Source organism: Ascaphus truei, chromosome 1 (assembly GCF_040206685.1).
Source record: "Ascaphus truei isolate aAscTru1 chromosome 1, aAscTru1.hap1, whole genome shotgun sequence".
NCBI classification, from domain to species: Eukaryota; Metazoa; Chordata; class Amphibia; order Anura; family Ascaphidae; genus Ascaphus; species Ascaphus truei.
Window position 1 is genome coordinate 457631545 of NC_134483.1, and position 12935 is coordinate 457644479.

At 41.6% G+C, this 12935-nt stretch overlaps 1 protein-coding gene across 1 annotated transcript in view; it reads left to right on the forward strand.

Annotated features, from left to right (window-relative positions):
- LOC142463228 (putative E3 ubiquitin-protein ligase HERC3) overlaps positions 1-12935 on the forward strand; it is a 79304-nt gene that overhangs the window by 27233 nt on the left and 39136 nt on the right. Inside the window, exons 8-9 of the mRNA XM_075565714.1 lie at positions 3170-3330; positions 6930-7006. Coding sequence (XP_075421829.1) covers positions 3170-3330; positions 6930-7006 — 238 coding nt within the window. The remainder of the gene's footprint in view (positions 1-3169; positions 3331-6929; positions 7007-12935) is intronic.

The following is a 12935-nucleotide window of genomic DNA, read 5'->3' on the forward strand; positions in this document are numbered from 1 at the left end:
GATCGAGAGGTGGCAATTTCCTTCCAATGATGTCGTGGCTGGATTGTAAACAAAAACAAGAGCCAATTTATTCCAACACAATCATTTTATTCCTGGGAATAGAATTTCATATGGCAGAATGCAGTTTGTTTGCCTCACTCAAGGGCCCAAGACATTGGGCTTCGGACAAGTTTCACTTCTGCAACAGATTGTACGAAACTCCTGGCAAAATGAAAGTCAACGCTAAATATGGTACATGGGCAGGGCTTCATATCATATAAGACCTCCTACAACAAAATTTCTTGCAACAATGGACCGACAATCCAAAGGATATGACTGTGTGTGTGTGTGTGTGTGTGTTAACCAATGCACTTGGTGTAGCATATGTCTTTTATAAAAGATTTTTGGGCATTCTCCCACCATCTTAGTGTGTGTGTGTGTGTGTGTGTGTATACACCACACAAACACTGAACTAAGATGGTGGGAGAATGCCCAAAATCTTTTATAAGGACATATGCTACACCAAGTGCATTGGTTACCGATTACCACAGACGCCAGCAGCGCAGGTTGGGGGGTGCAGATGAGATTGTGGCGCAAGCTACTTGGTCAGCAAAAGATCAGCAAATCTGCTAGGGCTCAAGGTAGTTCAGAAAGTGCTAGAAACGTTCCAAGGACACGCAAGACGTGGAGACGTACAAATAAGTTCCGACAACCTTATCCACGGGGAAGAACATGGCCGAACAAGGAGAAACAGAGTGGAAGACTGATGACATTGACATCAAAAAGCAATTTCACAAACATGATAGCCATACATATACCGGGGCCACAAAACACAATGGCAGATTATCAGTTCCAGCAAAATGCACCCTGGAGAAAGGGCCTTAGACAGCCAAGTATTTTCATGAACTAGTGAAGCATTGGGGTCACCCCAAGGTAGACCTGTGGGCCACATACCACAACAAAACGTTAGACTGTGCGATACAGACATCCTCCACTTCAAATGGCAGTCTTAACCTGGCATATCTCTTTCCTCCAATCCCTCTTATTGTAAAGATATTGAGGAAAATAAAAACCAACCAAGCAGAGGTGATACTGATTGTGCCATATTGGCCAAAGAGACCATGGTTTGCCCATCTAATAAACATGGCAATAGATACCCCGTGGCATTTACAGACCGTACAAGTGTTGCTACATCAACGCCCTGTGAAACACACAGAACCCAGACAACTAGCTCTAGTGGCTTGGAGATAGAGTGGAAAGTTGTAAGAGACAAAGGATGTTTATCTAGGACTATACGGATTCTGTTAGAAGCAAGGAAAACGTTGACATCAACTTTACTGCATAATTTTACTTTGTTTCAAGAACTGGTGTGCAACAGAAACACAATGTCTTCTCACCAACCTCCATGACATTGGTACAGTTTCTGGAAGAAGGATTTGACAGAGGACTCATTAAAGTGCAGGTATCTGCATTATCAGCACTATTAGAAAGAACTCTAGCAACAGAGACTCTTCCCAGCAGTCAAAAGATTAAGACCACAAATCGGGAGTAGACTTCCGTCATGGACCTCTCGCTGGTTCTGGATGCCCTGACCGTGTATCTTTTTAACATGTACGTCAAATATCTTTGAAACTATTGACATGGAAGATGGTGTTCCTCATAGCCATAACGTCAGCAACGAGAGTGGGAGAGTTACAAGCTCTATCTTTAAAAGAACTGTTTTCTTATCATTCACCAGGATAAGGTAGTCATGCGAGCAGTTTACCATTTTTTGACCAAAGTGGTATCTCAATTTCACCTTAACCAAGAAATTGTAATTCCCTAATTTTGCCCCAAACCAGGGAATAAGAGGAAATATGACACAATCTTGATGTGGTGAGATGTTTGATAACCTATATCAACCGGGTGCAAGGTATCAAAGTCGGATAGGCTGTCTATCCTCCCAGAAGGACCCATGACTAGGCAAGCAGCATCCAAGGCAACAATATCCCAATGGATTGTGTCATGCATAAGGAAAGCACATGAGCAAAAAGGAGAAAATCCACTTTCAAGTCTAAACACCCATAAAAGGGCCATGGCCATATCATGGGCGTTTAAGGCATAGGCATCACCTACACAGATCTGCAAGGCAGTCGTATGGTCCTTTTAACACATTTATAAAATACTATAGACTGGGCATTCAGACCTCCGCTCACGCAAGCTTTGGTCGCAAAGTTCTTCAGTCAACCAAATAAATAGGAGTTGAAACTGATATTGGTGGTGTTTATTTTCCTCACTTATTGTATATTGCTTTGGTATGTACCTACAGTGCCCACTGCCATGGGGAACAGGAAAAGAGAAAATGTATCTAACTTACCATCATTTTTCTTTTTCTGGAGCCATGTGGCAGTGGATATATATATATATATATATATATATTACATTTTTTTTTTTTTTTAGCTATGAGAGATACAAAAACACTACCTGCAGGTAGGAGGGGTCTTTTATGGGGCTACCTGCAGAATTCAATTTCCTGTCCTCATCAAGCTAAGGATGGACTTAACCCTACGGTGCTCACTGTTATATAGTTGCAGGAAAAGAAAATACCGGTAAGTTGGGTACATTTTCTCCTTTCACGTGTTCATGACATGCTGCGTACACACATACAGTACAAGGTCCTGTCACTTTGCACTGGATTTGGCTTATGAACTCTAACCCCAGCAATTACTGCAGATTTCGGCAGCATATTCTCTTTTCTTTTTAAAGTGGTTAAACATAAGTGTTTCCCACTGCATACTGTGCGTGCTTTTTAGTCCAAGAGCAACTGGATAATATGTTGTATGCCTCTACATCTAGAGTTATGTCTCATTTGGTATATAGTTCATCTGAACACGCCACCTACCTCCTATGCCTTGGGTCCGGAGTCATTGCAGCACCTTTCTCCTGAAGTAATGTTTTGTTACACTGCTAGGTGAAGGTGGTACCATTGTAGTTAAACTACTGCACAGAGGTATAGGTTTCCAGAACTGCTTAGTCTTTTCTTTAAGCCTCAAGTAAATGAGCGGAGTAATTATGAAAGCTTTCATTTGCATACATTATTATTGTGCAATACAGCAACCATTTTTCATGCTGGCTACCAGAGTTTGGCTCCTATTTATTAAGTACAGCTTGTTCTCGTAATCTCCTTATTACGTTTTTTTTTCTTCTTCAGACAGCACACCCTTGCCTTTGTGCCTTCTTCAGGGGTCCTCTATGCATTTGGCTGTGGAAAACTAGGCCAGCTGGGAAGTGGGCAAACCTGTAACATCAAGTGCCCCTCCGTAGTCAAAGGGAAGTGGGCAGCACACTATGGACAGATCCCGGCTAGAGCTGGTCAGTATACTCTACGTAGCCTCAAACTTACACGTACATCTGTGCTACAGATTTGAGTAATACAGCAGTTTGAAAAATGGTGGTGATTTAATCATTACACGTCTTTGTTATGCGCATATTGGTTTCATTTGAAGACATGAATGATTATTTAATCATGAGATATTATTATGTTAACTGTCTTCTTTGAATCTATCCTTTTTAATGTAATGTGTAAGACTGCAATGTTGCATTATACCAAGACAAAGATCTAGTGTGTGGTTTGGCATTTATTACATATGTCGTGAGCTGCATCTCACTCTCAGTTCTGTGATTATCATAAATCAAACCTTCAGTGCCAGAAACCTCAAACACATTTTTTTTTTATATATATATATATATATATATATATATATATATATATATATATATAGGACTTCGAGTGTATGTGTAATTATGCTTTTTTTTTTTTTTTAACCACACTTTTTTTTTGTGTGTGTGCAAGTGGTGGAAGCTTTGCATGATAAAAGATAATGGGGAAAGGCAGTTGGTGAACCCGTCCGAGGTGTGAATTTGCTCACAAGTGGTATTTTTATTTGCTGCATGGTTGAGTGTTTGTCACACTTTTTTTTTTTTTTTTCTTCCTCTCCACATAACAAAAGCCACATTGATTCATTATGTGATGTGGAGGGGGGCTTTTTATGAAATAAATCAAAATATTGATTTTTAGGTATGAATGAATAGCCCCTTCACAATGAATACAGTCGCGCGCACTATAAATATAGAAGTGCAAATAGTTAAACCGGGTGTGTGCCGTGCACACATGTTCTACGTGAGATGTCTTTGTGTTTTGTCACTGAAATTGTGTTTTGATTTTTAATTTAAACAGCACCATCACAAATACAATTATTTTTCTGTGGCAAAAGACAAAAGTTTCACTTAAAATGCGCGTGCATTAAAGATTCTAGGATATTTACTTTATAGCTACAAAGGAAAGCGCACTGAATGTTCTATGGCACACAGAATATGAACTTGTAGGTACACTTCAAACATGTAGATTATTTTGACCGGTATACTCAAAAATGAAAAACATTTAAAGTTTATTTGCAAAGTTAATTGGTAAAAGTATGAATTGCATTAAATAAGGAGGAATGGTCATCTGTAGAAACGGAGGGAGGAGGGGACCGAGCACCGCATCGGCCGCAGATCATCACTCGCGCTCTCACCCTATAGATCTATATCGGATCCAGGTTAAGGGGTTTCGGGAAACTAACTAGTCATTCACATCTGGCTTTTTTTTCTAGATTAGTGAGGTCATCCGACACACACACACACACACACACACACACACACACACACACACACACACACACACACACACACACACACACACACACACACACACACACACACACACACACACACACACACACACAGTAACAAGTAGTAAAGTATAAATGTAATACAATAAATAAACTGTTATGTAAACAACAAATGTTATTAGTTCTTATAGGAATTTGTTACTTTTTTTTAAGTGGGGGCGGGGCTAGGTTGCGAGTAGCTTTTTTTGGGTTCGGCTAGTAGCTTTTTGGATAATTTTCAAGCCTTGCAAATAAGGATCCTTTAACATACATTCCCCTTTTTGTTTTTCATACCATATTCTGTATTTGCGGGCGTGGTTGGCAGCACAATTACAATGGCCAGAAGGAAACCAAGAAATGTCACAGACCCTAATTTTCTTTCCAAGTATCTGCTTGGGCTATTTACTTCTCTGTGCTTATAACAGCCTCTCAATGCCCTGTTCTCCTCCGCTGTAACCTCACATCTCCACTGCCCTCGAGCACTGAGTACAAATGTGTTCTAAGATGGTGTCTTCTAGGCTCCTGATCTTTTGGTGGTTACATGAATCCTTGGTTCAGACCTGATATGCTATTTCTGTGTGGGAGCAGATAATCTATTTTTAAGCTTGCACATTGAGCACAGAGCTGCTCACGGAGCGTCTGTCTTCCTTTTTTTTTTTTTTTTTAATCATTTTGCGCAAATGAGGAGTTTGTTCTTTAAAAGCCCCTTGGAACCCGACAGTGGCTGTCACAAATTGCCAACCATTGCTTTTCCATCCCACCCATAAGAGAACGGATTAGATAAAAAGCAATATTTACTAAACAGAGTTAAGCCATAGAGCATCTTGGGGTCCTTTCAGTTGCATTTGCTCGAGAAACAAAATGTAACTACTGTATGTCTGTCTATAAAGCTCGGTTTCATAAAAAAAATTATATTTATAAGAAACTTAGAGGGAATATTAACAACTATTCACTAGTATTTTTTTTTCCTTTCAAAAGTAGTTTTTAAGGAGTGTTTGTTAAGCATGGACTTTTAGTGGCTTCAAAAACATTACTACAGTGGGACGAAACCAAGTGTTTTTGTTAGTTTGTTGATTTAAATAGTGTGGAAAATAGTTTCCCACTGGTAATAAAGGTACGGGCACATGTTTTGATGCCAAAATGGAGTCAATTGTGCCATGTGTATGAAGGGAAAGGATGACACTGGTGGTGTTTGCTCCACAATTGCTCCACTTTTGTCGTGGTATATTTGATCTGATTTTGTTTCTAACGACTAAAAAGCATGGTTCCCTTTACCAGCTTATTATATATTCTGGATCTGTACTGTGGGGTTACCTGTGCCAGTCTTGAGCTCTAGTTATGCTATTTATAGCCCCATGCAGGAGTTATAGAATTACTTGTTATACTTCTCCACTGGAGAGGCAATTAACCCTTCACTCTGCCTAAAAGTGCGTGGTCCTTTTTTTTCATCTTGGACCTTCACCCAGATTCAACTTTTGATTTCCGCTAATAAGATCCATCCCATCAGCCTATCCACATGCATACTGTATAGTTATAGCGTTTTATTTGAACCCTTTGTTGCTTACTCATGGGTTATTTTACCTTGATTTATAGATTGTTTGAGTGTGGTCCTTGCAGGTTCACCTAGACCTTAGTTTCACACGACTCTATTTAGACCCCAGCACTCGTCTTTTTTGCTGTTTGTGGAGTTGTCGTTATTTACCTCCCTTTAATTAAATTAAAGTGTTTTAACCATTGTCATCAATTCACTCAGCAAGGTGGGTGAGTGCCCACAACTGGGTTTACTTTTTCTGGTTTTATATCCATCAGTATTTAACTCAGACGTGTACCTCCCCCCTGCCTTTATCCCCCAATACAGCTGAGCGAGGGCTACCTGTCCCATTTGCTCTTACAGAAGGATATGCAGAGTCTCGCAACATCAGGTGCTAGGTTCAGAGGCTGGCTCTTTGTGAGAGAATAAAACCCTTTCCTATGTACACCTGTAGATAGGCAGCTGTCGGTCTCTTAATTACTTTGCCATAGGCATAATTGGCACCATTCTCACAGTGACATTGTCTCGTTTGCATGTGTTCCACTCCCAGTCATTGAGTATGCAGGCTAAAGGAAAGATGGCACCTTTGCCAATGATAGAAAGGACATTTCTTACTTGCCACACACAAGGGAGGAGCTCAGCTTCAATTTGATGTGGTTGCAATTATTCTCTTAAATCTCAACGGCACTGTTTCTTGCTACATTTTCGTTGCTTTTTGTCCCTTCAAACAGATCCTGCTGCTTATAACATCATCAAACACATTTTCTCTGGAGGGAATCAAACGTTTGTGCTGTGTTCACAGTTTGAGGTGAGTGTTTTGGGAATCTTGTCTAGCTTTTTGTACTTTCAAGTGTAAAATGTTGTATGAGGTTTTGGTGATATCGTGCAACTGTACCCAAAAGAGTTATGCATGTATATTTGTACTTGTATGGTGCCTCCAATGTACTCTGCGCTTTACAAAAAAACGATATATTACAGGGAATTCTAATACAATACGTGCAACAATCCTAAACTCCTTGCCCTAGGGCTTACAATCTAAGTGACTGGATAGCAGACAGACAGCAGGTGAGGGAGTAAGTGCAGTAGATGGCAGTGCTTGATCACGATGGTTGGTGGGAGTCTCTGTGGGTGGGACAGTACCCATGAGTCCAGGCTATTGAAATGCTTCATTCAGAAGGTGCCTTTTTAAGATGTTTGGCTTTGCTAAAGATTCAGTGAATTTACACGTGCATTGGCTGAGGTGGGAGGAAGTATACATCGGGCAAATCTAGTGAAAGCCAGTTCCAAGAACACTGACTTCTTTAAGTTCATTTTTCCCATTGTGGCAACTTTTGCTGCTGCTTATCTTTTGCTCAACCCCAGCAGGGAGTCCAGAGAAGTCATTTTAGTAAACTCGCTATAAGAAATTAAAAAACCCATCTCAACCCCCTTTGCTGCAAAATTCCTATTCATGCCTATACTTTGAACATTGCAGCCGCTGAGATAAAGCAGCAATATACATTCCCTCCCCCCTTTTCTCCCTTCTTTTTATATATGTAAAGCGTGTGACAATGTAGAATTATACATTCGTACCTAAACTGGCAATCGTTTGGTGCTCCTGTTCTAAATCCTAATTGTGTGCCTAACATAATGGCTGCCTCTCAGTTTCAATCAATCCTTCAGTCACTGTAACTGAGCAGCTACAATGTATTCTTGCATTACTAAGGTAACTATCTATTGTTACAGTTTGCAGCGCCAAACTGCTGGGAATATTGGGAACAAATGATCACAGACAGGAAAGTGTTACAAAGACTTTTCACTGATGGGGGGGGGTGGGCTAAAACCTGCTATAGAAATCAAAGCGAAAAATAGCAAATTTTATGACCATGTATATGCAGACATATGGTGAGAGATGCACTCTCTTTTCACCGCAATAAAACCACCTTACATACGTACTGCTTCTTGTCTCTGTCTCTAACAGCTTGCAAGATCTCTTTTGCATATAGTTGGGCACAATCTCAAGTAAAATACAAGAAGTAGTTTTTCCATTTGCACGCACTAAGAAATTCTCCAATTTAAATTAAAAGGCCCAACTACAGTATAATATGCACAGGAGAACTTGCAAGCTGTTAGAGACAGAGGGGCCTATTCAGCTAGCTGCGATGTTATAACTGCAACTTCGAACGTGTTTGCATGTTCCTAACGGGTGGTATGAATTTTGTGAAAAAACGGTATTCTGTAAGAGATATCGCTTGGTGAATACCATTTGGTACAAAAATGACACCGCACGAGTTGGAATTTGCTTTTCAAGCGAATTTAGGCCTGTGCGATTTCCCTCCAGTCTGGAAGAGGTGTGTGTGTGTGTGTCGCAGAGAGAAACTGCGTCTAACTGCACAGCTCTTGCAGGCGATCGCGCTGTTTTTATTTACATTTTATTAACATAGTATTGTACTGTAGCAGGGGGTCTCCGTAGCTGATTCGCATTCATTTTAGGTCCGGGGACCCTGCTTCCCGAGGTACTGGCCTACGTATCGGGTGCCGGGACGACAGCCCATGTGACACGGCACGCTCTCCTGGGGGCTGTACCTCGGGAAGCAGGGGGTCCCCGGACCAGAAATGAATAGGGTTCAGCTCCGGAGACACCCTGCTTCAAGACAATGGTAATAAAAACTGCTTAAGTACATTTATGGCTAATCGCTAAGGAAATTAAGGTGCTAAATAGCAGTACCCGGTTTGTTGGTGGTAGAGGGTGTGGGTGAAGGTTGTAGTTGCCTCCAAGGTGGTTGTAACGCTAAGGTAAGGCCTAACCACCCACCTTGGGGCAACTAAAATATTCACCCACATCATCTACCACCAACAAACTGGGTACTGCTATTTAACACCTTCATTACCTTAGGGGTTAGCCACAAAGGTTATGAAGCTGGGCTGTAAATGTATTTTTATTACATAGAATTGAAACGGGTTTCCCGGAAAGAAATGAATGCACATAATTTCCAGAGACCCCCGGCTTCAGTCCTATTGAGTAAAAATAAATTCTACTCCTTCCTATGCACATCGCGAACCCGATCTCGCCACCCTTTTGGTGACGGATTCAAAATATGCGGTTTTAAGGTGCGATGTGCATATCGAAGCTACCTGAAAAGCCGTTGCTGGCAAAAAATGTGAGTTCTGGCATATTTTGAGGTAACCCATGGCTTGTTACAGCAAGTGTGCAAACGCTTGTTAAAAAGCCATTTCCAAGCGTTTTTTGTTTTTTTAATTTGTTATCAAAGCTTTCCAAATGGCTACACATGCAAAATCGCTTGGAGAGTGCACTTAATAAGTGTTATAAAGTTAGCACCTTCAGGAAGTGTGTGTGTGTGTCACCTTTTCCCCCACCCTAAGTGAGAGCATATAGCTACCGGTGTATTCTGTTGCTGGTGCATACCTGTGGGTAGAACAGAAGGCCTGAGATCTCCGCGGTGGTATAGGGAGACATCAGGTCGAGATATCAATGATTGTCCATTGGACAGCGCAGCGCCTCCAGCCCAGGAGGATCCTGGTACAGCCAGGATGTACCTCAGAGGCAAATCACACCAGAGAGGGTATAACTGGAGTTTATTAAGCACATCATATCAGTACAGGTTCCATTCCCTGAAGGCAGTACCCCAGGCTTGAGGCCCTGAGCACCCCTCCTCAGCCTACATTACCCCCACTATCACTACTGACATTTATGGGACTTTTTATTCACATCACATCTCACATCGAGAAGGAGCGGCTCAGTGAGGAAAGACACTGACTGGCACTGAGTGTGAAGCAGGGGAACCTGGTTCAATTAATTCCTGACGTCAGCTCCTTGTGCCCTTGGCCAAGTCACTTTATCTCCCTGTGCCTTATGCACCAAAAGCATAGATTGTAAGCTCCACGGGGCAGGGACTGTGCCTGCAAAATGTAAAGTGCTACGTAAAACTAGCAGCGCTATACAAGAACATGCTATTATTATTATTATTATTATTGTTATTATCTAATAGTGCTCATAACGCTTCCTTTACCAGCCTGCACAGATAATTTCTGAAGTTCCCAGCAAAAAAGGAGGCTGCGCTCGTCTGCTTCCTCCTGGACAGCTTTGTTGCACACCTTCTCCCGCAGCTCCCAAATCCTCCGGCGATCACCCGGGCCAACAGTCACAAAATACAAAAAAGTTGGAGCGCAGAGAGAAAAAGTGGTGTTAGACAAAATCACTTTAATGGGTAAAATTAGAGGGGTTGCTTAGAATATAGGGTACACACTCGGTCTTGGTGAGTGGTACCCTTAGCCTACAGGGGTCTTAATCCAGTCGGAGCTAGCACTTCCCGAGGAGCGATCTCGCGAGAGAGTCTAGTATTGGCTTTCCTCTTCCGGGTTGTAGCAGGGCAGAGACTCGCAGCAAGGCACTGCCGAGGGAGGCAGTGGTAGCGAGGATAGACTTGGAACCCCATGGGCGATGCAGCTGTATTGATTGTAAGTGTTCATATGTAATTTTACCCATTAAAGTGATTTTGTCTAACACCACTTTTTCTCTCTGCACTCCAACTTTTTTGTATTTTGTGACAGATAATTTCTGTGCTGATACACTGCTGCCACTATCAAGTTTCATTACGGACAGTACATGCGTTTACCTATCTCTGGCACTTTATGATCTCTTCCCAGTGTTTGTTTGATCTTCTTTTTATGCACCCCTTATCATTATGAGAGTGTTTATATCCTTAGCCCAGTGTGCTGGGATTTCTCTTGCTACGACTATCTAGCATTACATACTTACTATACAATCTGTTTATTGATGGGATGTTTCTACCATAGCTGAGTGCATTTTTCACGGATGGGTTTTTTGCTCCAGAGAGGGCAATTTCGCAGTCCTGTTCCACCTAGTGTATCTCTGCATTCTTTTTCCATGTGTGTGTTTAATGGACGGTCATTACTTTCAATGGGAACTTCTCAGATCCCACGCTCTGTATAGGATATTCCTCCATATATGCTGCTTGTTTGCAATCAGCACTTTATTAGATTTCTGTGGTATCCCTGATGTCTTTTTTTGTTCGTGTTTATGGGTTTTGTGTTGCTATTTTGAGAGGTTTCCTGTTGGTCCCCGCTTGGTCTTAATCTGTCTTTTTATCTATTTCTTTGTTTTTGATTTGCTCTTTTTAATAAACTTTTTTGGATCTTCTTGATTTATCAGAGTGCTTAATGTGGGTTTTCTTTCTTCCTGTGTTCTCACATACATTTTCCCATAGCACCGCCAGTGGCAGTATATTTGCTATAATTTGTTGTTTTTGATGATTATTTCTTGTTGGTGATCTTTTGATGGTATGTATGTGTGTGAAAAAGAACTTAAGCGCTACAATAAATATCAAACATGAATAGAAACCACTATACAATTATATTAGTGTGTGTGTATATATACAGTATGTATAAGGAGGTGATTAACCGTGTCTACCTTTCCCTATTAAATGCAGCCAATTAGGTCCACAACCCCACATAAGCCGAGAAGTAGAATTGCAAAAGAATTACCTTAGACGCAGAAAAAAAGAGAAACGAAAGGGAGGGGGAAAACAGACCGAGTAGTATGTCTGATAATGTGTCGCTTGTAGATGGTACTGTAAGAGATACACTCACAATTGGATGAATATATATAAGGGCCTGTATCCAAATACAATGGACCAGGAACTCTGTTCTTGTAATCTGCGTTCCAGGACTGTTTTTTTTTTTTTTTTTTCTCCAACACTTGTCTCTTTGTTGCAGGAATCACTCCATCTCGGAAGGGCTGGTTCTCAGTATCAAATAGGCATCATATAGGAATAGACTGGAAAACAGATGTAGTGTAATACTGATTTATTGAAATCTATAAAACCCTATAAGCGTATAGGTTATAAACTCACACTAGGTAAGTAAAAAAAGGGCAGTTGTAGATTATAATCAAGCTGAGTCTCTCACTCTCTGCTTGTGCCCCCGATCAAGAAGTGTCGCTTTAGTTTAGACTTGGTGTACTGTTCCGTGTATCGGCGTCTGCTCTCCCCGACAGCCGAACACTTCCGCTTCACGTGTCTTCCTCCCGATCTCACGAGATCTCGCCTGCACGTTCTCACACTTCCAAAACTTCTTGGTCTCACTCAGCGCCAATTAGTGATTGGCAGCTGTGCAGCAGGAGGACTGAGGAGGAGAGAGAGCCCCGAGTGAGACCAAGAAGTTTTGGCAGTGTGAGAGCGTGCAGGCGAGATCTCGCGAGATCGGACACGTGAAGCGGAAGTGTTCGGCTCTCGGGGAGAGCAGACGCCGATACATGGAACAGTGTACCCAGTACACTTTCATACAAGGTTAAAGCCTAAAGCGGACACTTATTGATTGGGGCACAAGCTGACAATGAGAGACTCAGCTTGATTATAATCTCTCCAACCGCCCTTTTTTACTTACCTAGTGTGAGTTTATAACCTATATGCTTATAGGGTTTTATAGTTTTTAATAAATGGAGGAGTGGCTCAGTGAGTAAAGACACTGACTGGCACTGAGAGTTTGAAGCAGGGGAGCCTGGTTCAATTCCCGGTGTCGGCTCCTTGTGACCTTGGGCAAGTAACTTTATCTCCCTGTGCCTCAGGCACCAAAAAATAGATTGTAAGCTCCATGGGGCAGGGACCTCAGCCTGCAAAATGTCTCTGTAAAGCGCTGCGTACAACTAGCAGCGCTATACAAGAACATGTTGTTATTATTATTATTATGATAATGCCTATTTGATACTGAGAACCAGC